Source organism: Synchiropus splendidus, chromosome 2 (assembly GCF_027744825.2).
Source record: "Synchiropus splendidus isolate RoL2022-P1 chromosome 2, RoL_Sspl_1.0, whole genome shotgun sequence".
In the NCBI taxonomy this organism is placed as follows: Eukaryota; Metazoa; Chordata; class Actinopteri; order Syngnathiformes; family Callionymidae; genus Synchiropus; species Synchiropus splendidus.
In genome coordinates, this window is record NC_071335.1 from 30,321,909 (window position 1) to 30,348,325 (window position 26,417).

Sequence of the window (26,417 nt, forward strand, 5' to 3'; positions counted from 1 at the left end):
ACTAAACATGAAAATGTGAAAACTCAGACACAAAAGAAAGAAATTAAAACAGACACTATATATATATATATATATATATATATATATATATATATATATATATATATATATATATATATATATATATAGCAAGGAGTAGGGATCATGTTAGTATTTTGGGCTATGCCACCCAGAGTGAAGGAACTATATCTGCGGTGCCTGATTTTATCACAAATATTTCTCAATAAACTGGCTTACAACCGCACCTATCACTACCCAGCAAATAAAGAGATGCACACAAACTTTCTGAGCAAACATTTGTCTTTGCTGAGTTACTCAAGTTTCATTTGTCTAGTCTGTAATTTGTCATTATGAAGGATGTCCTGCCACATGAACCGTCTGGAGCTGAGCTCAGTTATTAGCAAAACAAAACTTTGTTAATTAAATTCAACATCCAGAACCCATGATTTGCGATTGAGAAAGTTGAGTTCTAATGTAACAAGAATTGAATTAGTATAATGATTTGAACAATTCAACTGATGTCCACTTCTCCACTTAAGAAAAAAGTCGAGAGCTCAGTGATGTCATTATTTGAATTCATGTCTCTATGGCACTCGGTCATCTACTGGACATCAGCGTAAAACAACATAAGGCCACACAGTAGGATGTTAATAGGATGTTTATTCAGGTTTCAGTTTCAGACTTGTTTGTAAAAATCGCTTTCTCAAATATTTTTTAGTCATATTTATTTGGTATTTCAATGCCACTTGAAAACTATCATTTTTTATAATATAATTTTAGCTCCTTTGCTTTTTTTATGCATAGTACATCCGAATTCACAGGATGTCCGCTTGCACATACATCAATAACGAGATCATTCAAACTGGTGAAAGAGATTGAAATGTACAAGTGTATAACTTGCATTAAGATGTAACCAACTGAATACTTCCATCTAGAGGTCAAATCTATTATTACAGAATCTCTCGGCATGGATTCATGAACTCAGATGAACTATGTGAACCTTCTTTCAACCACTTATTAAAGGGTGATACATGACATTGCAGTCAACGGAATTATTCAGTTACTGTGCTAATCGCTTGTCGATCACCTTTCATGCAACACATGTTATAGCTGCTGATCTCCGAAGGCCATAGGCACCCCACAAGAGCACGTTTAGAATGATCATAACAACAAAAGGCTGGTTGGATTATGTGAATTTATATAGTCTTGCAGGCTTAGGTTCAGACACTAGATGGCGAACAATGAAAAAGTGCCTTTTTGTCAGTAATTTAACCGAAATAAACGTTACCACTTGTATTAGTGTGACTACAGTTTTTAATACGCTTGTTAAACACTATACTTTAAAGCTTTATTCTTATAAATTCATTTGGAGACTGCGGGATCTGTGATCACATGAAAACGAAAGGCAAGTTGCAGGACCTCATGAACTAAACACTGCCCTGTTTGCCTCAGCTGATACCAGCGGTTTAACTGTGTGTGTGCGCGCGCGCTTGCGTTCACATGACCAGTCAGAAAAATAGAGCAACAGGAAGCCTCGCAGTTTCCGCCCCAGCGGAGTGAAAAACGTAATACCGGCGAGATAAAGACTCACCCGAGATTTACCGGGATGTTTTCTTTAGGGGAGAAAATAGAGTTTCTTCTTGGGAATGCCTTCTCCACGCCTGTCGGCCAGAGAATCGGTGAGTCACATCTGTCTGAGGGATTGACCACTGCATGGGAGAATCACTCCACTGTTGTCATTGCCTTGAACATATCCGTCTAGGATTTTAGGAACAAACAAAGCCTTTGAAATAAATGACGCGCATAGTACGAATGGACTTCAATGTTGACAAAACTCCAAGCGTGAGCAGATAAACGCTGCTTGCGGGCTCAACTTTCTTTTATCGGTGATTGGCTGCCTTGCCGTGATTGACAGTTTATTTAGCCAAACAGGATCGTTATTTGGGCTGCTGTGTGGATCCAGTGTGCACTTCCTTAATATTGGATGCTAAGCTAAAGTTACTAAAGTAACTGTAAAAACTTTATTTTTCGTGATTAGCATAACTAATGGATAGGGGGAAACGGTGTGCTTAACTGGACGACTGCTGCACTGAGGCCTGCGTTTAAGTCCTTCACTTCCAGGTTCTCAAACAGGCTGCAAAACAATGAGCGCAGAAGCAGCTGACAGTCACATGAAAGAACCACAATGTGTGAGTGATGCAGGGAGTGCGGAGGAATGAGATTATTGAGAACCTTTGAGTGCAGGAATTCCGTGTTTGGATTAATGCCACTTGTGGGTTAACGTTAAGCTCCCACTGCTGGTGTTCTTTCTTGATGAATAACACTGATTTATCATGAAGTTTCCACACATAGGTGGATCATTTGAAGAACTTCCTCATTTATGATTTCACCTGTTACAGAATTCATTCAACGATTAAAAAAAAAAAACACCAGCACATAGATATTTTGGTCGCCAGAAAAAGCCATGGTATTTGTGTTATAGATTGTAGATGGATCAAATTGCAGATTCTCCCAAGGTCAAACATGTCAAACTTGATATAATTCACACCAGTCCACTATTTCTTCGCCTACCTGACAACCCAAGCCTAACACCTCGAGGTGAAACACCTTCTAGATTCTACTGCATACTGTGATTACGAAGATGAAAATGTGGAGCTGCCTAGTATAGCAACATTTGCTGTCTGCAGTCTGATGATCGCACCTGAGAACAAGATTTTTAGGAATCAAAGCACTGAGTCTTGCTCACGGATGGTGCCTTGTCGACATGTAGAGACATCCTTGTGAGACACTTTCAATAGCCACCCCTCGCCCCGCAACCCTCAGGCTTTTTTGCTGCTTTATTAATCCCATGACTTATGTTACAGAGAGAGCAACCAGCAGCTACCTGCAGTCAGAGGACTGGGGTCTGAACATGGAGATATGTGACATTATCAACGAGACAGATGAGGGGTAAGAAAACCGGCCTCCTTTCTGTAAAATGAAGAATCAGAAATGTAAATATTAAATAATGAATAGATGCTGCGACTCGCTTTGATGGTGGCAGTAATGTCTCATGAAGGCATCGACGTGATGGACAGGCCTACCTGAGTCCATGGTTTGAATGTTGAATTTGGACATGAACTTCATATCTACTTTCATGATAGATTTGTTGCATTTTCTGTTTAAAGGTCGGGACACATTTTTAAAAACTTTTTTTAGTCGATTTCTAGAATTGTATTTGGGGGAATTGTTTTAATACTCAAATTTACAATACATTTTGCTATTTCTTTTTTTTTTTTAAATTCATTTAAAAAGAATATGATGATTTCTTGGGTTCTTGTTTGACTATTTTTGCTTCATATTTTTGACACTAAAAATTAACAAAAACATACACAAAATAGTTTATTGCTATTAGATTTTATTGCTTCAAAAACCAACGTGTAATCAGTACAGTTGAAAAATATATATATATATGTATATATATATATTTTTTTTTTAAATTGGTATGTCACCTTAAAAATGAATACTATATTGAACCTCACTTCGAAGTGTGTGTCATACAGCCTTTCACATGACTACCTGACTATGAATGATTATTTCAAATGTTTTTTTTTGACTGATAAGCATCTCCTAAATCAATATCTGTCTGAGGCTGCATGTAAACTGTGTCACAAAAAGTGAACGCTCGAATAAGAATGGTTGTTACACATATAGAAAACCAAAATTGCAAATTACTTAATTTTATTTTTTTTTAACTAAAAACAAAAAAATCTTAACATCAATGTCCTATAAAGACTGACTGTTAGTGCTATTTGAAGCCAAAATAAGATTCAGCAAATCTGTGCTGACTGTTGCGGTTTCGTATCTTCCAGGCCAATGGATGCTGTTAAAGCTATTAAGAGGAGAATAGTTGGCAGCAAGAACTTCAGAGAGATAATGCTGGCTCTCACTGTGAGTAAATATCTCAAGATTTTTGCTGCATTGAAAACCTTTAATGCAGAATGATGTTCAATATCAAATGAAAAAATGTGATGAGTTTTTGTTTACTTAAATTACACAAAAGTATTTAGTACGTACAGAACATTTTGTTCAGGATAAAGCTCACAGTTCCAAACCAAGATATCTACTGTATTAATAGTCAATGCACAAGGAAGATGTCATCAACTGTTGGAACTCTGTCCTGCAGGTTCTGGAAGCCTGTGTGAAGAACTGTGGTCACCGCTTTCATGTGCTAGTGACATCACGGGAGTTTGTTGAAGGGGTTTTAGTCCGTTCCATATTGCCTAAATACAACCCCCCCACAGCCCTCCACGACAGAGTGCTCAGTCTCATACAGGTCTGTTGTCGCCTGCAGAAGCCTGTGTATAAAGTAGTCATTGTGCTCCCTGACCTCTCTGTCATGCCACACACATTTATCATCTCAGAAACAGCTGCAGGACTTTGTGAATTTCTGTTCTGCGTATTGACTCTTCTTGTCCTCTGTGCTGTTCTCAGTCATGGGCAGATGCGTTTCGCAGCGTTCCGTCTCTAGTAGGAGTGGTGTATGTATACGATGACCTGAGGAAACGAGGGCTGGAGTTCCCCATGACAGACCTGGATGCTCTCTCACCCATACACACTCCCAGCAGGGTGAGCCAGACAGACAAAGTGACATGTTGAGCAGGAGCATAATTCCCTTTATTGTTCAGAGTGTTCCAGAAAACGAGATTCAGGAGACAAGCCCTGGCGTTGGCCAATCACAACCACCATCACGTGAGCCCGCTCCCATTTCCTCACCACCAGTCCAGAGCAACGATGGACCGGTCACACTATCAGTAGAACAGGTATGACCACAAAGTAGTAAAGCAGTAAGAGAGTCTTTTTAGTGACTGGATAATGGATTTCATGACCTTCAAACAGTAAAGTTGGTTGATTGCAGGAGCAGAAGTTGCGGAGTGAGCTGGCACTCGTGAAGGGAAACCTCACTGTCATGTCAGAGATGCTAAATGAGCTGAAACCGGGGAAGAGTGGGGCGGACGACACTGAACTTCTCCAGGTGAATTTGTGTCGCGTGGTGGTTTTTGCCTTGCTGATGATCTCCCTGTCTCGACAAGCAGCAGTTGTACTCAGTGTGTAAGAACATGCAGACACGGGTGGTGGAGCTGATCCCTCAGCTGGTGGACGAAAGCTTCATAGAGGAGCTACTGGTGATCAACGACGACCTGAACAATGCTTTTATCCGATATGAGAGGTGACCGCTGAAGGATTTTAGAGGTCGATGATGGGTTTTTAAAAAACACCTGTGTGTCTTTTTTTGAAAGGTTTGACAGGCAGAACAAGGCCCATCTCACAAACACTCCAGAGGTATTGAAGATTATGCATTTAACATAATGATGGGAGATTTTACACTGGTTTGTTTAATTTCAGCCAAATCCCATGGACAGATTGAACCTTATTGAACTGAACCCTGAACCACCAACGCTCAATCAGCCGGCTGTCATCCCCACCTGCAGCCAACCGGCTGTGAGCCTGTGGAGCAGTCCTACACAGCCTGCTAACCACAGTAAGTACAACTGCTCATGTGTACCAATACAAGAAGGATTATGCAGCTATAATACATTGGGGTTTTTTTTCCCAAGTTGGGTTGGAGGGCTGCAGGAGGCCCAGATTTCGCTAAAACTTGTTGAGCTGTCTTAGTGAAATATAGAGACCAATTGTGAGGTGTAATCCTTCCAGTGTGTCCTGCCTCTGAGCCTCAGTGCGAATAGCCAAGAACACAACCAGGAGGCGTCTCGACACAGAGGAACTTCGAGTCTAGTCTGAACTTCTCCTTCTTCCCTGAGCTTCTCTTGGAGTTAGCTCCTTGGCAACCAAAACTTCATCACTGAAGATGCTGCAGTGATTTGTCGCTTATTTCTAGAACATCAGGTTGAACAGCTAGTTAACAGGTGCAAATTGTGGAACCAGCACCATTTCCAGGGGAGCTTTTGGTTTTCAGAACTGGCCATGGCCATGTCAGTTTTACATCTGACACTATGCAGGGGCGTGGAATCTTAATCTCATGTAATTCTTTCCTTTTTGCAGAAGCTGAAGAGGAGTTTGATATGTTTGCCCAAACCAGAGGAAGCTCGCTGGCTGAGCAGAGGAGGAGGTGAGGTCTGAGACATTAGGCGACAGACTACAGAGTGTGCATGAATAGGAGGACATAGAAGGGAACCAGGACAGAGCCGGCCTCCGCCAAGTCTCGCATTTCCATCCACACTGTGATTTTTTTTAACCCAATATTATTGTCCCACTCATGAACTAGTTGAATATGAATATTTACAACAGGCACAAATCCCAATGAATTGACAGAACACCTCCAAAATTAAGTCACATTTAAGTTTTCCCATTTCAAGTTGAAATCTAAACTTATCTTGGAGGTAATATCGTTGTGATCGGCAGCGGTAATTATCTGTTTTACTGCCATTATTGCAGGCAATAACCATGACATGTACATGCTGTAGCACGTGGCCATAAGCTTTGCTTCCAAACCAATGACTCTGATGTGTTGCTGCTACCGCTGCTACAACTATTGCTACATCTTGAGGGTCCAGCCAAGTATTCATTCTTTATTATTTCCTTTGAATTTCTAGTGTGAAATATGAAGACCCTGGTGCTGTCGAGGGTCTCGCTGGAGCGCTTGATTCAAAGCTGCATGTCATCGGAAGTGTACGTATCAAACCATATAAATTATGTTACTTAATAAATAAATAATTTGAATGGAAAAAATGATGGAAGCATTTGTCCTTCATTAGACATCACAAGAGAAGAACTCTGTGCAAAACGACCTTGACAGATGGCTCTCCTCTGACCAGGTGAGATCTTTAATCAAAATTTTAGTCTTGATATTATTGATTTATTTTTGTGTTTGTGTGCTTGAAAACGCAGCAAGACCAGTCTGCTGTTTCAGAGGGAATGTCAAGCCAAGGTTGGTGCTACGATTAAAGGACCTGTTTAAAAAATAATACTTGCTTTACCAATATCTGCCGTTGTCTTTTCAAGAGTTTGAAAGGTTTTTGAAAGATGAGGCGAAGACAGACCAGGTGCCCCGTAGCAACTGTCCTCCTACGTCCAGAACGTCATCGCAGTCCAACCGGCAGCAGGATCAAACAAATGACCAGCTTTTTTCACTCTGAGCTGAGAATCCCCCACAAAATCAATCTAGTTGAATTAGGCCCCTCCCACACACGCAACTAGTGAATGTTGGTATTGCTGCATGTTATGTCACTGTTTTTATGAATTACAAAACAAGATTGATAAACAGTTTGAGTAATGTAATGTCATCTGTCCGTCATCTGTCATCTGCCTATCCCATGTCCGGTCACGGGGCAGCACTCAAAGGAAAGAGGCCCAGATCCCCTTGGGTGAGGTGTTTCCGGGTCAAATAAGAGACTTTGACCCTCCTGTGTGTCCCAGGTTAGCCCCAGGGCCGTCTCCAATGGAATGTTGATCGAGAAAATTTCCTTTACCACGGTCCTCATGACTGATAGTCAACCTCACGCTGCATCCTTCCATCACTCCTGAACAACACCCGAAGATGCTTGAACTCCCACCACCCCTTCACCCACTGAGAACCATGCTTGTTTTTTTACACAAATAAAATACGCTGTTTTCTCCAATGTTTGCTTTTTTTCTATCAATGTCAGTAATCTCAACACACAGTTAAGTATCTATTACAGCTATTCAATGTCTTCATTCATATGTGAAATTACAGGTGAATTTTAAAGAAAGGAGAAAAGGTTTCTTCTTTCTTCTTGCAGTCTCTCTCCACCAATTCGTCCTCTCCCTCTGCTGCCACGTTAGGAGCTTTTAAAAACGCTTGAACCAAAACATCGACACGGATCACGCCTCCTTTGGATTCTGGCATCATCCTTTGACTTCTTCTGGATGTCTTTGGATCAGCCAGGTGAGATCTCTGGGTCTTGGACCAGAGAGACATCCATTGCTTCTGCCGTGATTAGACAGTGGGCCAAATCACAGCAACAGCACCTTGAGAACTTAACAGCACATAGGGATTTTGGATCGTTGCCATGTTACTAGCTCATTCCAAGCTTGGCTGATGGACTTCACTACCTGTGCACTAAGTTTCCAATGGGTCGACTTGGGCCTGACATTCTGGCCCCAGTGGCTGAGGCAGACTCGCTGCAAGAAATCAGGAAAAGAGAGACGTTGTTCCTTTTCCAGTGGGATGGACTGTGTTCAAAGTTTGTGTTGCTATTTACATATGCTGCATTGAAAAGCATTGACTGTTTCACTTTTCAAATTAAATCAACCTTTGCTTTGGCTACCTTGGCTTTTTGAATGACAAAACCTGTACCAGGCTAAAAAGTATCTACAATTTTAGCTGCGTTTGTATTTGTGTACATTGCAACTGCTGTTTTAAAATGTGAACGAAAGAAAACACCATTTAAACTTGTTCTTGTTGCTTCATTGAAGCGTTATTGTAACATTTAAAAATACCGAGCTTCAGTGAATGTCTCAGTGTTTTCTTTCTGTTGTCACCCGGTAAAGACGTCACACTGGGGCAACTCAAAATTCCGACATGCAGTGAAGTAAGCAGTCTCTACGTTACAGACCGTACACATACAAGATGAGCGCTCATCTGGACGATGAGTTCGAAGATGCGCCTGATGTTGAACCGCTAGAACCGACCCTGAAGAATATCATCGAGCAGAAGTCGTTGAAATGGATTTTTGTCGGTGGGAAAGGTGGTGTTGGGAAAACTACGTGCAGGTGGGTTCGCGAGAACACTCTCGTTAGCCTTAAATGCTATGCCGCTAGCCTGCAGAGCTAGTGCTGACACATTCAAATGACAGGCAGTTGCTAAGCGGTGCTAACGTGCGTTAGCCACCTGTCATACACGTTTGCGACTTCCAAGAGTACATTGATAGGATCTTTAATATTCAGGTTTGTGAAGAACCGATGTTATCCGTCAAACGGTTACAATTTTGTTGGTAACGTTCGTTAAATATGACAAAAATAGTGTCACAGCAAGCCAAGTAGCATTTAGCTGTCAACAGATGAATGTTGTGGCTGCTTTCAACAAAATGGAGGATTTTCTGGAAATATTAATGCACACTGTGTGTTTGGATTTTTAAGTAATTTCAATTGTTAGATTTTATGGTTTTCAAGAAGAGAATAAGTGTCAAAATTGCACTAAGAACCTAAGACCTCCTGTATCTGTTTTATCTTAAATATAGTGAATTGTACCTTTGCAACAGTTTATAATAACAAACGTTTGTGTCTACTTTTCCTCAGTTGCAGTTTAGCTGTCCAGCTTGCTGCTGTCAGAGAGAGTGTCCTCATTATTTCGACAGATCCAGCTCATAACATCTCTGATGCTTTTGACCAAAAGTTTTCTAAGGTGCCTACAAAAGTCAAGGGCTATGACAACCTCTTTGCCATGGTGAGTGTGTTCCCGCAAAATGCATTTACTAGCATTGACTTTGTGTAAAAAGCATTGGAGAACTGTATTTTACACTGCCTTTCCTTTGTGCAGCATATTACTAAAAGGTTTTATTTAAAATTGCAGGAGATCGACCCAAGTCTGGGAGTGGCAGAGCTGCCCGATGAGTTCTTTGAGGAGGACAACATGCTTAGCATGGGCAAAAAAATGATGCAGGAGGCCATGAGCGCCTTTCCGGGCATCGATGAAGCGATGAGCTACGCCGAAGTCATGAGGTTGGCCCAGTTTTTACTCAATTCACCCTCTGTTCTATTCAGTAATTCTAAATTGACTCCCACTTTTTTGGTAGATAACTTTACATGAAAGGCTAGGTTTGAGTCAAGTTTAAAGTCACACCATTAATCGTTTAAAGAAGCACTATTGTGCTCTTCCATGTTTGAAGCGTGATTTACAGTTTTAGTGTATTGAAATGTTAGCTCAACATGCTGTAGAATGTAGGGAAAAGAAGAAGTTTGTGCATCAGCATCTCATTTGGGAGGGAGTGTGACGAGGTTTGGGGATCACATGTAGAAAAAAAATGCTGCATTGTATCACTTTGTTTTCATTAACAGCACCATCGGTTAAGCTTCTTAATGCTCTGGGGTTTTCTATTTTAGAGCCGTCAATACTGTAAAAGCGGCTACTGATTTCTGTTGTCTAAAGTGAACTTTAACTGAATATAACTCAATAAATACAATAATTTAGCATGTTGGTTTGATCTGAGGAGACTTAATATGAGATTCCGTGACCAAAGAATTAAAAAAATGGCAATTATGCGATTAAAACTGCCATGGTTTATGGAATTTCAAAAAAGTTGTCTCTCAGGTTGGTGAAGGGAATGAACTTCTCTGTGGTGGTGTTCGATACTGCCCCCACTGGTCATACACTGCGACTGCTCAACTTCCCGACTATCGTGGAACGTGGCCTCGGTCGCCTCATGCAGATCAAGAACCAGATAAGTCCATTTATCTCTCAGGTGAGGAAGAAAAGAATTGTGTGTGTAGAAATAACATCATTCCGTTTCTTAGTTATTCTCATGTCATTTATTGTATCCAGATGTGCAACATGCTGGGCTTGGGTGACATGAATGCAGATCAGCTGGCATCAAAGCTGGAGGAGACTCTGCCGGTCATCCGCTCTGTCAGTGAGCAGTTCAAGGACCCGGTAAGACTCACACGTCCACTCATCCTGGATATGTCTCTGACTCATGTACACCTGTCCTCATGTGCTTAAAAAAAGTTCTGCTAAGAGAGCAAAACAGTCTTAACCCTTTGGGCACCAGTTGCAAAATTGTGTAATACGCTATGGCTACCACCGGGTGGCGTCATAATATTCAAATTAGATGAGTGAACGTACTTCCTTCACTTTCAGTCACACTGAAGATCCTTCTGTACGCCTTCAAGTTACAGCCTTTTGTTATACTGATATCGTAGTCCAATATTTTCTTGACAAAAAAATGGTGCCTAAAGCATTAAAATAAGAAAATATTCTCCCATGTAGGTGACCAGCTCCAATATACATCCAGCATATGTGGCAGTGGATTTTGTGCACTTCATTACCATCTACTGGTCTCAGATTATAGTGGCTCTGTGATGGAGCACAAACGTGAATAGTTACATTCTTTAGCCACTTCAACATATAGGGCAATAGGTGAGGTGTTATGATATTCATGTCACTAAATCAATAAATGTATTGTTTTTTTTAGTTCACTCAACTTAAAAATTGTGTAACTCAGATTAAATTGTTAAAAACGTTTTTGGTTTACTCTCATTTGAAAATGGCATTTTGTAGCTACATTTTATAGCTACAGTGTATATATATTTTTTTGTGTGTCAAATTTAGTCGCTTACTTTGACACTTAGCATCAAACCCTTTATAATAATCATTGAATGTGGCATTGAGCTCTTTCTGTGACATAACTTCAAGGACGTTCTGACGCCCTCTGGGATGTATATATGCAAACAGCGTTGGATACACAAAGATAGTTCCTCCATGTATGCACATCATGGACGTGAAAGTCTCTCCTGTCAGTCTGAATCCGTTTGCATTTGGATGCAAGAGGACATAACGTCGTAATAGTCTCAATGTAAAGTAGTGAAATACATGTTTCATGGTTATTGTGATCATCTAGTCGCTTTTGTTTGGGGCTGGGTAGGTTCAGTTAAGATCTATAACTTCCAGGACAATGATCTTGTTTTGTTGGTTGACAAGTGTCAAGTTTGAAACCTCTTCATCCTCCTTTTCCGCTCCCCTTCAGGACCAGACCACCTTCATCTGCGTGTGCATCGCAGAGTTCCTCTCCTTGTACGAAACGGAGCGGTTGATCCAGGAACTGGCCAAATGTCGAATTGACACCCACAACATCATCGTCAACCAACTGGTTTTCCCTGACACAGAGAGGCCGTGTAAAATGTGCGAAGCCCGCCACAAAATCCAGTCCAAGTATCTGGACCAGGTGCGTGGGCCGTTGGTTCTGTTTCTCCTGCTCAGTCGGTGTGATGCTGATCGTGTCTGTACACCCAACAGATGGAGGACCTGTACGAAGATTTCCACATAGTCAAGCTGCCGCTACTGCCGCACGAAGTTCGAGGTGCAGACAAAGTCAACACATTCTCGAAGCAACTTCTGGACCCCTATAAACCCCCGAATTAGTGATTACTCATCCCCCTCTTGCTCTTTCTTATCCCTTCCTGAAAACCTCCACTCATATATCTTTAAAGCATTTAAGCTCTGCGATAACACCTCATCCTTCATCATCATGTATTTAATGTTTGCAAACCTGTGCGGACACCCGGACAAGTATCCTTGATAAATTGTACAGGTTTCAAAAGAATACTTTTCCTGACAACATAACGGCAATAAAACACCTCCACCATGCTTCAGTGTGGGTCACATGACCATCATGCGATCTGGGCTGGGCAGGATCATACAACTCCTCTCATTACTCTTGACACTGCTCCGTTCCTTCGCCTGCTTGTTTCAAATCAGTTCTCATATTGACATTAACCTGTTTGCCGAGTTGTGATACAGTAACACGCCGTTGATTGATTTTAGTAGCCTTAATTGGAGAACTTTTGATTGCAAATCTATTGAATGTTGCGAGACCACTGAGTGGACTTCCTCAGCAGAATTTTACCTGGAATTGAAGTAAATAAGGCATCATCCATCATTGCTCATTGAGTTTTACAGTCTTTTTCTGATGTCACCGGTGTGAATAAAACTTCTCAGCTGCACCCTTCTTGTGGTCATTATTTCACTGCGCTTTCCGTTTTGGCACATGTTTTATGTGTCATTATGTCCATCTTCTCCTGTTTGTTTTCTCTTCATGATTGTCTCTATTTTTTTTCTTCTACTTTATGGAAGATTTCCTGGAATTATTTTATTTTATGTTTACTTTATATCTGCCTTCAAAAGTTGAATGAAGAAGACTGATGTCTTCTCGTGTGCTTTGTTGGACTGCTCATCCCTGAGCTGGGACAGGCACTCGTCCACATGGATGGAATGAGTCCAAAATAAGGAATGAAAATATGAATTTCTCTTTCATTGATCACGTACTCACATTTTGAACTAAAAAATTCAAATGTATTCTATTATTGTGTTTTTTTTACACCATAGTTTTTAGTAGCCCAGATCGTTCTTCACAATATGAGCAAAATTTGAATGTCAAATTTCAACATTTCTATATCTATTTTTTGATCGTTGTTATAACGAAAAAGTTCAATGTTTATTTATTATAATCAAATAATTAGTCAACGCTCATCATTTGGGCTTTTACTTGACTTTTGCTTCAGTTTAATGCAGAGTATATGACAGTCTGGAAATGAATGAAACCTGCGCAGTAATGTTGACTTTGACAAAAAACAATTTTGACAGCGAAGCCGCTTGGCTCTGTTGCAGTTCCATTGCGCTCGTACGATTCTCCATCCTGTTTTGCTTATAGTTTATTATGACTTGAAAGTTATCCACGGTCTAGTTGCTCGTGTTTTATAATTTTCCCGTGTCCAGTCCAGTCCACTGCGATCTGTCGGTATCGGTTCATCACGGAGCCACTCGTCCCGGTCGGGGGCCGCGCTAACGAGCTCCTCCTCCTCCTCGCTTTGGGGATTTACCCCGGGGCGCACTGACCACGGACGCACCGCGGAGGCTCCGAGGATTACTGCCATGCTGCCCACACTTAACCGAGCTGACGCGGATCAGTGTTGCGCGCTGCTCAGCCGGACACCAGTGGCGAACATCCACACGGAGAAGAGGGACGCGCTGCTGCGTGGGGACATGGAGACACGGTGCCAATTACGCACGGAGGCGCACTGAGGCATCTGCTCGTTCGTCGCTGAGGACAGGTAGGGCCAACTGCAAACGCCCAGTCTTTTCACACGCATTTCGGGTAAACTTCCGTGAGGGACTTCAATCATTATTTTCTGCTGCTAAGAAACTTTAAAAGTTTTTTAAACTGGCGCTGAGCCCGGCTCAAGTGTTTAGATGACTGATGCCAATTTAAAGCAGGTGTGAACAAAGTACGGCCTGGGGGCCAACCGTCTGTCAAAGTTATTCAGACCACTGACTCTGTCAAAAACAATTGTGACAAAGTTTGTAAAACACAGTAATTAGATGGTATAAGTGTTGTGCAATGGGTTTTGGAGAACTGTTCCTTTATAGTACTTAGGTTGTCATCTTGTCAAGTTCGCTTTGTTATAAGGAGTAGGCAAGGTAGCAATATTTTGGATGTCAACTAGTTAAGACTTAAAAGTGTCAGCAAGAATATCATTCTGTAGGAAGGGACAAAGATGTGAGAAAAGATGTGAGAAAAGGACCAAGACAAAACTAATTTGCCTATACATCCACATCAACTGTGCGAAATAAAGATTAGGAAATTCAGACCACAGTACATCTTCAAAGAGTCTCCAAGGGGTTAAGAAAGAAACGTGTGGTTTGAGACAACCAAAATGAGAATGTGTAGTTGTACTAGTAGTTGACTTTGCTTCATTGTTAAATCTTTGAGGATGTCAAAACTCATCTTGACTTGATGCCAAGACAGAGCTAAATCTGGCCACCGAGTCGGGTGCGATGCAACTTTAATAGGTCAAGTGCCGGTCAGTGCTGGTGACACGAGTCAAGACAGAAACTTTTTAAGTTGTTTTCCCTGAGAGGACGTTGATTCAGAGCATGATGGCTCGACTCTACTGTGTACTCTCGCTTGCAGGGGTCAGCTGAAGGGTGACTAGAACTCTTTCATGTTGGTCGGTCCACTGCCTGTCCCCAATGACCGTCACTTACACAGCCCGAGTCGCCAACGCTCGCTTCTGTGGGTTCTCCAAGCTGCTACTGGCCTGGAAAGGAAGCATATACAAGGTGTTGTACAAAGAGTTCCTGGCTTTCTTTGCCATGTATAGCGCCATCAGCCTCACCTACAGGTACTGCACCTCCAAGAATCAACTAAGTTGGATTGAGTAACTTCTTTCTTTTCTTTTTTAATGCAGGTTCTTCCTCCAGGATGCTCAGAAGAGGTATTTTGAGAAGCTGGCCATTTATTGCAACCACTACGCCAGCCTCATCCCCATGTCCTTTGTGTTGGGTACGTTTTGGCATCCCACCTCAGTGGAGATGATGAGGGCAGGCTCAGAGTTCTGTTCATCTGGGTGTCAGCTGGGGGACGGGATCCACTCAGTCAGACCCCCCACCAAGCGGATGTCCAGGTCTCAACCAATGAATATCCAATATATGTAGGGTACAGCAAGGCAAGACCGCCACTCTTACAAGTTCTACCAAATTCTTTAAGTAGAGAGTGGGGCTAAGATTTGTGATTATTTTTGTTAGACTGTGAAAGCTGGGAAATATTTTGGACCACAAGAGAAAGAGTGTAGACTCAGGACTCTCAAAGGATGGTGTCCCATATCAAAACAAATATTGACCGCCATCTTTGGAAGTTGAAGATGAGGTGAAGACATTAAAAAAAGAAAAAAAGACAATATACAGCTTTAAGGGCTCTGGATTTGTTTAGGAGGTTAGCTCTCAGCATGGCCAATTCAAATGTATGGACCAGGTCAAGACTCAGGGTCAGGTCGAGACAAAACCTGAACGTAATTGGCACAGAGGTTTGGGGTCTTGGGAGAGACTTTGGAGAGCTGAAACCAAGTTAGAATCTTGGTCATTACCAGGGATGTTGAAAGTGCCCTTCCCAAGGTCATTTAAGCCAGATATGATGGAGACATCCAACTGTTTTGAACCAGACGATGGTCTTCGACAAACACTGAAACAAACAACACAAATGAAAATTCCTTCATCGAGCTGACCTCTGGTGGACAACTATACTTTTTTTTATCTTGCTATGGAGAGCAGTGGTCACCAAACGTTTCCACAAAGGGTGGGTGCAGGTTTTTGTTCATTCACCTTCTCATCAATCAGGTGCCTGAAGATCGCAACCAGTCTGGTGCAGCTTGTTTCAGCTGAAACCTGATTGGTTAAACTGTGTGTGCTTGTTTAGTTGGAACAAAAACCTGCACCCACTGTGCATCAAACCCCTGCTGTGGTCTAGCCCTCCTTAATGAGATCGGAGGGAGACCCGGGGTGGGACAGGGCTCCACCACTGCTCAGTTCAGGTCGGCATTGATCTGTTGATGCAAGTCTGTTTCTTCTTCAGGCTTTTATGTGACCTTGGTGGTGAACCGCTGGTGGAGCCAGTACACCAGCATCCCGCTCCCTGACCAGCTCATGTGCGTCTTGTCTGGCGGTCTCCAAGGCAACGACGAGCGGGGTCGCCTGCTGCGACGCACCATGATGCGCTACGCAAGTCTGTCAGCCCTGCTCATCCTTCGGTCGGTCAGCACAGCCGTCTTCAAACGCTTCCCCACCATGGACCACGTGGTGGAGGCGGGTGAGTAGTGAGCTGCCTGGTAGATGAAAGGATTTCACATTTTTTATTCAGTATAAAGCGCTTCACTACTCCGTTCCACGCCACAGCATGTGTTGTTTTTTGTTCTTGAACGCGTCACTGGGACCGCACATCATGAGCGCTGATAAAGGCGCAACTTATCTGCCTGAGTCAGGATGAGGCACAAGCAAGAGCATGTATTGCTTAAGTTCAACTATTAGACTAAATTCGATTAGATTAGATTAGACACGCTTTATTTATTCCACGGAGGAGAAATGTACGTGTTGCAGCTGCGCAAGAGAAGACGAAGTCCAGATTACAGATAACAGGAAAAATAATCAAGTGGTGCAAGTGAACAACAGTGTATATTATCCAGTTATAAAATAAATGCATTAAACAATAATAGTAAATAATACAAAATGTATATTCACAAAAACTAGAACATAAGGCAAAAACAAGACAACACAACACAAATGTCACTAAAATCTTTGTGACAGATAAAATATCAAGTCTATAGGGCCCAAGACTGAGCCCTGTGGAACATCTCCGGTGGTAAGTCTGAGCTTCACTTTCGCAGTGGCCCACACTCGACCTCTTGGAGGAGTAAATTGGCTTCCACGTGTTAATGACTGGATGAATCAAATGTAATGTGACTCCTGAGCTTGTTAGTGGGCTAATTAAAAATGTCGTGCAGGCTTCATGACAAGAGAGGAGCGGAAGAAGTTTGAGGGCCTCCACTCTCCCTACAACAAGTACTGGATCCCCTGTGTCTGGTTCACCAACCTGGCTGCCGTGGCCCGCTGTGAGGGCCGGATCAAAGACGACCACACACTCAAGCTGCTGCTGGAGGTGAGCTCTCTCTCTCTCTCTCACACACACACACACACACACACACACACACACACACACACACACACACACACACACACACACACACACACACACACACACACACACACACACACACACACACACACTTGTTGTTGAATAATCTGTTGTTGTGTGTGAACAGGAAGTTAATGCGTTCAGAGGCAAATGCAGCATGCTGTTTCACTACGATATGATCAGTGTTCCTCTGGTCTACACTCAGGTGAGATGAGTGACATGTTTCTGTTGTTAAGTGTGGGTGAGCTACTTCAATCCATTTGAAAGAAAGAGAAAGTAAAACGAGTTGTTCTTCTGTGAAGGTTGTGACCCTGGCTGTGTACAGCTTCTTCCTGGTCTGTCTGATCGGGCGCCAGTTTCTGGACCCGAGTCAAGGCTACCCAGGTCATGACCTGGACCTGTATGTGCCCATCTTCACTCTGTTGCAGTTCTTCTTCTACGCTGGCTGGCTCAAGGTTTTTACTTCATCGCCATCGTATATATATTTATTTTTAAATGTTACAGATTATTTACTTCCTCATATTTGTACTGCAACATACAGCAAACCCTAACCACCATCATAACTAGACCAAGAATAAAGTTCACGTCTCTTTCTGAAGGTCGCAGAGCAGCTGATCAACCCGTTTGGAGAAGATGACGACGATTTTGAGACAAACTGGCTGATCGACCGCAACTTTCAGGTTTCTCCATGATATTCATAAAAACTATATTTTGCCTCGGTGATCTTGTTTTTGTGCATTTGTTTTTCCAAGAGAGTGAATTCTCCCCATCAACTCTCCGCAGGTGTCAATGATGGCGGTGGATGAGATGTACGGCGACCTGCCCATGATGGAGCGAGACCGCTACTGGAACGACTCCAATCCCAGACCACCCTACACGGCGGCGACGCTCTTCGTCCTCCGCAAACCGTCTTTCCAGGGCTCAACGTTCGACATGGCGTGAGTGACTAGATGGTTTGTCTCACTTCAGAGGAGCTGTTTGAAGAGCGCTCCCTGTTTTGGATTCAGGATTCCTAAGGAGGAGATGCACTTCCAGCCTCTGGAGGACATCGCTGAGAATCTGGAGGAGTCGCGCAGTCGTCACCCAAACATGGCCCTCTTCAACCGGCTCCTCAACGTGGCCCCCTCTCCCACCGGTCTGATGGGTGGAGCTCTTCGTCGGACCTCCGCTCAGCTCCAGAGGCTCCACCACACTCCGAGCAACGACCAATGCAGCAGCGATGAGGAGGACAACGACAGCGGCAAGATCGGCAAAGGAGGCTCTCTGCCGTCCGGCCTGGGGCAGGACACTCAGAGCACCATGTGCAGCTTCAGAGAGGAGAAGAGCAGCAGAACGCCGCTTCTGGAGATTCAGTTCGGGCTGGATCAGGAGAGGAGCGACCAGCAGAAAGATGCAGACGATCAGAGTCAAAACGAAGAGGCTCAGTCTCTGGTGTCTCTGCTTCCTCCTCCCCCTCGACCACACTCAGCTTTCCTGTTCCACCCTGGAGACCAGTCCAGTCTGGAGCACTGCAGCTCCCAGCCCATTATCACCCAGGGTAGAACTGCGCCCACGTTCCCCAAACCACCTTTTGGGAAAAACAGAATGACCTTCCTGACCGTGCCCTCGTACGACAGGCCTCAACGTTTCCGCAGCGTCAGCATGGGGTCAGAGTTCACCGGGACCTAGGAGAGAAACCAATGTAAACTCTGAGCCACGTCTTGATGAAGTGATGGTGGTGGGTGGTGTATATGCAACAGGACCCTTTGTTTGTTAAAACAACATAATAACACACTTTTAAACTATTTTTTAAACCATAAATAATTGCCCTAAGTGTATTGTATTTATATAATATGTGTGCAATGAGATCAACAAGACAGCAGGTGGCAGCAACGCTGTAAGACACGGGGGAGACAAGAAGAAGAGGCCTGCCGCAGGGAGTGAACCCTTCAAAACGCCGGTCACATTCATATTTTGTCACCAACAGTTGCTTCATTGCAGTGATGTGCTTGTATGTTGTGTTTTAAAAATTAAAAATGTCTCATTTCTGGCTGTTTTACCCGGAACTGGTGACATGACTGGATGTGCAGAAACTGGGACGGAAAATCAAACTCTCCGACCTTCGGGAAAAAAAAACTATCGAAACGAATTTTTGAAAATGAATGCCATGCACCGCTGCTTATTTGTGCTCTGACCACCTTTCCCTGCAATGATCATATGTCTCCACCAGATAGCGCACTCCAGACTAAGATAGTCAGAAGTGATCAGAAATGTTGGTGAGTCACTTGAACAAAAAGTTGCAGTCGTCATATTATAAAATCAGAAAGTCCTCGTTTCAGTAAACATGTGATTCTGATTAGAGCTCACAGCCTGTTGTGTAAGTACCATTACTTTCCATGTACTGTACTTATTAGCCTAAATATTAGTCTAAATATTTCCTTTTTTTTGTGCAGAATCAATTATTCAATTTGCAACCATCTCAAGATATACAGATTTAAAAACAAATATCTAAGACACTTAGCTATGTCTTTTTTTTTCAGATATGCATTGGGAAATTGTTTATAATGGTTTAATCTAAAAAAAATAAAATAAAATTGTGCTTAATACTTAAGTCAGGGTTAACGTATTCCACTAATAAGGATTTATTATGGAGTTTATGGAGAAATTGCTGATTCAGGTGAGCGTCACATTTTCCCTCAAGAGCTTCTACATCGGTTCTTATGGACATCTGAGTCCAGTCCAGGTGCTGGAGCAGATAACAAGGTGGGTGATTCACCGAAGAGCATGATTTATCGAAGAGTTCCAAATGTGTCCAGCAGGGGGCGATAGCGCACTACCAGCCCTTCTAAGCATAATCGGATGCGAAGTGATTCTCCGTCCAGAACGACGAGTCCCGAAGTTTGAAGCGAGATGGAGGTGGATTCCCGGATGGTTTCCTGGGCTTGGTGGACAGTCTCTGCCTCGACAGGAAGGAATGGTTCTGACCCCGGGTCCTGGACCACTGAGTGAAATGGTGCTGAGGCTGTGTCTGTGAGAGGAAAACGTGTTTATTTGTTGATCTATGATCTGCCGAGGAGACTGGTGTCAAACAGACAAACAACTGAAGAAAACCACACGTGAATTACAATAAACAGTCCCAGCTTCGTCTTCACGATATATATATATATATATATATATATATATATATATATATATATATATATATATATATATATATATATATATATATATATATATATATCTGGGTAGGAGGTTATGTGCCGCTTATTGCTTATCTAAAAAAAAAATAAATCATGAAATGTTCAAAGTGGAACCAGGAACAATTGATCTTAGCCTGGATTATCATCTGAATCTGGTGAGCTGAGTTGAAACTGCTATTCTTATTGTGTACGTGTGTGTTGTGTTTGCGAGGACTGCCTTCTACTGTCCAGTTGAGATCCACCCAATCAATACAATTTCAAATGCTTGAAAATATATTTGAATGATTTAAATAAAATAGATGAATGGCAATCACATTGGGTAAAAATATGACCAGAATCGTGACCGCATTTAAAGTGCAATAAATAATAGAAAGAGGCAGCAAATAATAGGAGAAATACCAAGATCTATATGAACAAGATTAAGAGAAAAAAATCTCAACGGTGCCCTTCTATACGCAGAAGACGATTCCCTATATAGGGACGTAAGATGGAGATTTATTGGAAAAACACACCTCTCTTATACAGCAAATGTTTGCATAAGTAAAGTTCCTGTCATGGATTTGTGTCCTTTGTAAGTGGATTTTGTATGATTTCCATAAGTGCATGAGTTTCCTGCAGGCACATTTCAAAAAGGCTTGTGTCTGAACTTTGAACTTGGAAGAACATCCTCTTAATGTAGGAAGTGTCTCACCATGCTCTGCCATGCTATCAGAAGCTTTTCTTCCTCCTCTTCCCATTTGGATTTTGAGTCACCTCCCTTAAATGAAAACAGAAATAAAAACTGAGAATCCACATTTTCAAAGGTCTGACAGTTTTACCTCCAGAGTCAGGGCTCCACCACTATTGTCACTCTTCTTGTCCGACATTCCAAACGGAGTGAATTCCAACCGCAATAGCCCTCTGACCTGCCTTGCTGCTCCTGGTCTGTGGAGTCGAACGGGACAATGTGGAGAGTCGCTGATGGTTCAGCTGATCCTGGTCCCCGTTGAAGAGGCGTCCTGCTGACTGGGGCACATTTACTGCCGGGCTTTTATCTTTTTATCAGGGGTCACACATAACGTTTCTAACCAACTACTAAATACGGTTAAATGATGAAAGAAATTCACCAGCGAATAATAACACCAGGCATCTCAACACACAGCTGAGGTGGGTCAGTATAACCAACCACCATCTTTTCCATGTAACAAATAGAAAAGTTTTGTTTTGCTTAAATTCTGGCATTTAAAATCTCCACTTGCTAGTTTACTGACCTAGCACAATGAGCTGAATATTTCTGATTTGGCAGCTCTAGATTACCACAGTTTTAAGAGTTGACATATCAAAAATATAGTTTCTATGTCACAAGTCAATTAGAATTAAAAATATTATAATTTTTTTGTACTTTGTCATTTAAAAATCCAAATTTATTTTGTGCATGTGATTTGATATGATACTAAAATATACAATGCATTAAAAAAAACATTATTATATATTTTCTGCAATCGATTTTTTTGTCATAATCATAAAACTTGAAGCCAGATTTATGATCTACATCTACATCTACATCTGTGTGCCCTCGCTCCTTCGTTTCCTCATGTGGCAGACAGCAAATGAAGTGCCACCTGCATTTGCAGGTTTCTGCCACCTGGTGAACCTGATTTCTGCTACTGCGCCTCACACAGAGGGTTGAATGAAGTCACTTCCAAATGTTGCTTGGAGAGTCATTTTCATGTTCCGCTTCATGAGCCTGTGAGCAAGATGGCATGCTGAGAATTACCATGACTGGCCTCTCAAACAAAGGAAGTGAAGCCGTGTGCCTCTCGTGGCTGAATGAGTTTCATTTTCGTGCTGACTTCAGTTGAGTTTAGGAAGGATTCAGTGTTGCGACAGAAAATGGACACATATGAGAAACGTACTGTGGGAATCAGACTGAGCCTATCGAAATGTTTTATGTTGGGGCAGCTGATCATTCAGATCTCTGTTTCTTCCACCATTAGCAACAAGAAACGGTGGCACTAATATTCTTGTATCAAAGGCAGGGTGGGTGATCTTGTGTTGTCTTGAACGGGTCAAACGTATTGGATGGTGTTTTTACAGAACTCGATGTTCTGAACTACAGTCTATGCTCCCTTTATTATTGCACATATTAAAAGTCTTATATATATTTTTATGAACAATAAAGTTTTGTGCGTACATCAGGTACATGAAAACAAAAGCAAAAGCAACGCAACCACTTTCCAGCAGCGCACTTCTGCTGGTCACTTCACGTATCGAATTTGGTCTGAAGCGTTCCTGGTTTGAAGATAGACGTTAGAGCTTCAGTCTGTCATTAGACTTGACAGGAAACGTGGTTTTCAAATTCGTCATTAAGTGTGAAAACACAAGTGTGGAGGAGGGATTCAGAGAAGAGCGACTGGGTTTCTCTGGAAGTCTTGTGTGGCGAGTGATGAGTCTCTCATCTGCATGTTGTTTTGATGGTTCTGTTTGTGCGATGGACATTGAAGATAAAGGAGGCGTGGGAAATGTTCCGTTTTCAGGGCAGTGGCTTTCGCTCTCGAGGTGGGACGGGGTTACGTAAATGCCAGTTAGTGTGTGAGCCTGTGTGCGTGTTTATGCTTATCTGTCCTGGTGAGGACCGATTTTGGGGAACACAACTCCTTGTGGGGCCAAAGTCTTACAAACAGGTAAAAATAATATGGTGTACATTTGGTTCAGAGTCCTGGTTAAGGTTAGCCATTTGTATTGGAGGGTTAGGTTCAGGGGATAGAGCTGGGGGAAACCAAAGAGCGGGCCCAACAAAGAGGGTGACAAACCTGTGTGTGCGTGTCAATATAAAAGCCCCTTTCATCTGCAGATACAAAGCAAGAATTGTTAATTGTTGTTTATTATTATCACCACAATGATAATGTCGGCAGAGTTTCAGTGCTGCAGATTGAAACAGTCAGAGAGGCCTGTGTGATGGATCGGCCCAATGTAGGAAGAAATTAGGGTTGTTAATAAAGTTAACTAGTGATTAATCGCCAATTATTCACACTTTGAATCTTTTCTAAATGTACCGTTAACTATGCAGTTTGATCAATGCATTAATTTGCGATTAATCACAAGTTCATTTTGAAACTATTGACAGCCCTTTTTGAAATAAAAGGTTTCCGGTTGATTCTTAAAGAACTTGTCGCCAAAATGAATCCAGGCAAATATTAGTACTAGGGAATGATACTACCGTTAGACACACAAAAACACAAAACTACAAAAAAAATGGTTTCAATTTTTCACCAGTCCAGCCCCACTGAGCCTCACTTTCACTTCTCGAGTTTATTTACAGTTCATTCCTGACATTTTCTCACACAGACTCTCACTCTCAGTGTGAGAGGGCTTCACGGTGATGACAGATGGCAGCCGAGTCAGCAACATAGGCAGCTCCTCTTTCAGTACAGAAGGCAGGGAACTGACTTACACGATTGTGATGGAGCACTCACCTGTGTTGGGGATCCAAACCCCACTTCAAGCTTGGGGAGCCCTGGGAACAACAACTGTCAAAGGAAAAGAGTATGTTAAAGTCAGCTAATGTTGACTGTGTTTTTTTTTCCCCTCAAAAACACACTTCACACAAACTCCTCAAGAGTCCTAGTGCATGTTTGCTCAATATTTGAGCACTGCGTCAAACACAATCAAGTAAACACGCACTGTTTATTCTCACTGAACACAATGCACTTCCATTTTTGCCCTGGGGTGTGTGTGTGTGTGTGTGTGTGTATGGAGGGGTGCTTGTGCTTGTATGTGTGCACGCTCTCCGTGTCCACCACACCCTTGTTCTGGGAGAGTACAGGACTTGTTTGTCTAGTTCTAGTTCATGTGCATGTGAACTGACTGGTTGTATCTGCCTATCAGACACACTGGCGTATTTTGGTTCCGTGTCACTGATTAGGGTTTGTTTAAATAACTTCTTCAACTCTTATCAGATTCATAATGAATGGACGACTTCTTACAGACACAAGGACACGCCGCAGTACAAAGACGCGATGGTGCAGGGGTGTACATCTATTAATGGTCTTGTGGGGGCCAATCTTTGAGAGGGCACTGATGTTATCAGGACATTTTGCTTTATGAGGTCCGCGTAGAGTTTTGAGGGTGAAAACTTCAAAACAACTGGGTCATTATAATTGGTTTTCTGTTTGGTTCAGAGTCTTGGTTAAGGTTGGCCATGTGTTTCGTATGGTTAAGTTAAGGATGAGAGGCTGGAGAAAGCAATGTATGTCCTCACTAAGATGTGTGTGTATGTGTGACTCCACCAAACCCTGTGTGACAATTGGATGTGTCTCACGACCGGATTGGCATCCAGTTCAGGTAAAACCACTTGAGCCAAGTGATATATTTAACTAATAAACAAACAGTGTCAGATGTGCTTCCAAAGCGCTAATATTTAAATCTGATTTTACGGGGGCCACGGGCTAAGTGGATCCCCGTGTTGGCAGCAGTGAACAGCCGGGGGTGGAGGAGGAAAGTCTTTGATATGAAGACCCTGAGAGTCTTATTTGTACACAAGTAACACCTTAACACCTGATATATACACAGAAATGTGTGTATGTGTTTTACTTTCAAAGCTAATATCCAAATCATTTTAATCTGGGATGATTTAAGAGGGAGCCAAGACAAAAATATGGAACTCGTGACAGAATACGGATGCAGTTTTTGAAAGGGATATTGTATGTATTTATGCTGGTAAACCAGTTGAGATCATGTGACCCATGTAAGGAGTAAGGAGAATTAAAAATGATGCTGTTAGCTGCATTTTGTATAACATTCTGTGAGAATAAAGATCCATTCTCAAACAAGTATGAACACTCCTGTATTGAAATGTATTTATATGGTTACTTGATCGAAAAAGGGGACATTTATGAGCACCTTTATGAGCACAGAAAACATGGCATTGCAAGAACGCTATGTAGCATTCACAGTCCACCTGTTGGCAAAAATGAATTTATTCTCGACAGTGAATTGGTTCGCCACTACCATTGCACTGTTGATTTAGAGCTCAATATTTCTGGGCTTTTGCTATTTATGGAGGTTTTTAGAAACCGATAACTGATCCTTGCTGATCGTTCCGCCGCCCTCTCGCTAGCCATTCCTCTGTCAGCAAAATGACCCGCTCGTGTTTACACCGTCCACAACTGTTGCCGCAAAACATGTTTGCCTTGTTAAAATCTGTTTCCACACGGAGAAGGTGTGTTATTTTCCCCGTCTAGCAGAGACTGTAATTATACGTAAGTGTGGTGCAGTTAATGCTTGACTCATCACAATCTTAAATTGCTGTTAAATAAGTTCCAACATTTCTTCATTAAAAACTGTGATTGGCTCTTTGTCATTACTACATATATATATATATATATATATATGTAGAGAGAGAGAGAAGTAATGACAAGCATGAGTCGCACATATATATATATATATATATATATATATATATATATATATATATATATATATATATATATAGTACGCCACTGTTTTTCTTTTTTTCTCCTATTTATTGTTTTATTATATTTTTATATTTTAAGCTGCCAGCCACAAAGGAGAATTGGGAGAGATGGATTCATTTCCATCTGGTGCTGCATTTAGTAAAGCTATTATAGGGGGACAAACCGTGGACTCAGGGGATTGCTGAAACACTACAGAATATTTCTCTCTGTATTTTAAAAACGAAGGGAAAGAACGGGCGACAGCGGGGCCACTTTTCTCTGGCAGGGAAAAGGGGCTGGTGCCTAGTGTGGCTATGCAAGTGGTGCACGTCCCCCTGTCCAGGGCTGTCTGAGCTCCAGGGAGCCACACGCACTCGGGTTCCACTTTGTACTGATCCTTACATTATTGACTTTATGTTATGAAAAGTAAGGAATAACTTTGAGATTTTAAACATGCAAAACAACCTGCAAATTTAGTTGGATTTTACAAGTTTTCATGAGATCAGAATTATGTGCACGATGGCAACTTCAAATGATGCCTTGCTCTGTTCTTTTGGTTATTTATTTATTTTTTGCAGTCACTGACTTGCCACAGAACAGAAGTG

General features: G+C 42.1%; 3 protein-coding genes across 3 annotated transcripts; all 3 read left to right on the forward strand.

Moving 5' to 3' along the window:
- The first annotated feature begins 1,513 nt into the window (after window positions 1–1,513).
- LOC128754999 (target of Myb1 membrane trafficking protein-like) lies at window positions 1,514–7,607 on the forward strand. Its single transcript, XM_053858079.1, has 15 exons — window positions 1,514–1,679; window positions 2,865–2,949; window positions 3,852–3,930; window positions 4,166–4,315; window positions 4,474–4,608; window positions 4,668–4,802; window positions 4,898–5,014; window positions 5,076–5,209; window positions 5,280–5,322; window positions 5,386–5,521; window positions 6,043–6,109; window positions 6,594–6,669; window positions 6,756–6,815; window positions 6,889–6,928; window positions 7,003–7,607. The coding sequence occupies exons 1-15, from the start codon at window positions 1,607–1,609 to the stop codon at window positions 7,134–7,136; spliced, it is 1,464 nt and encodes a 487-aa protein (XP_053714054.1). The 5' UTR covers window positions 1,514–1,606; the 3' UTR covers window positions 7,137–7,607.
- Window positions 7,608–8,535: 928 nt separating this feature from the next.
- LOC128754292 (ATPase GET3) lies at window positions 8,536–12,322 on the forward strand. The gene is made up of 7 exons (XM_053856801.1): window positions 8,536–8,733; window positions 9,259–9,406; window positions 9,533–9,681; window positions 10,271–10,421; window positions 10,502–10,609; window positions 11,703–11,900; window positions 11,972–12,322. The coding sequence occupies exons 1-7, from the start codon at window positions 8,591–8,593 to the stop codon at window positions 12,095–12,097; spliced, it is 1,023 nt and encodes a 340-aa protein (XP_053712776.1). The 5' UTR covers window positions 8,536–8,590; the 3' UTR covers window positions 12,098–12,322.
- A 1,344-nt stretch (window positions 12,323–13,666) lies between these two features.
- LOC128753541 (bestrophin-2-like) lies at window positions 13,667–18,866 on the forward strand. The gene is made up of 10 exons (XM_053855325.1): window positions 13,667–13,785; window positions 14,646–14,856; window positions 14,923–15,017; window positions 16,083–16,316; window positions 17,008–17,162; window positions 17,326–17,403; window positions 17,501–17,653; window positions 17,798–17,878; window positions 17,982–18,136; window positions 18,206–18,866. The coding sequence occupies exons 2-10, from the start codon at window positions 14,705–14,707 to the stop codon at window positions 18,864–18,866; spliced, it is 1,764 nt and encodes a 587-aa protein (XP_053711300.1). The 5' UTR covers window positions 13,667–13,785; window positions 14,646–14,704.
- Window positions 18,867–26,417: the final 7,551 nt, after the last annotated feature.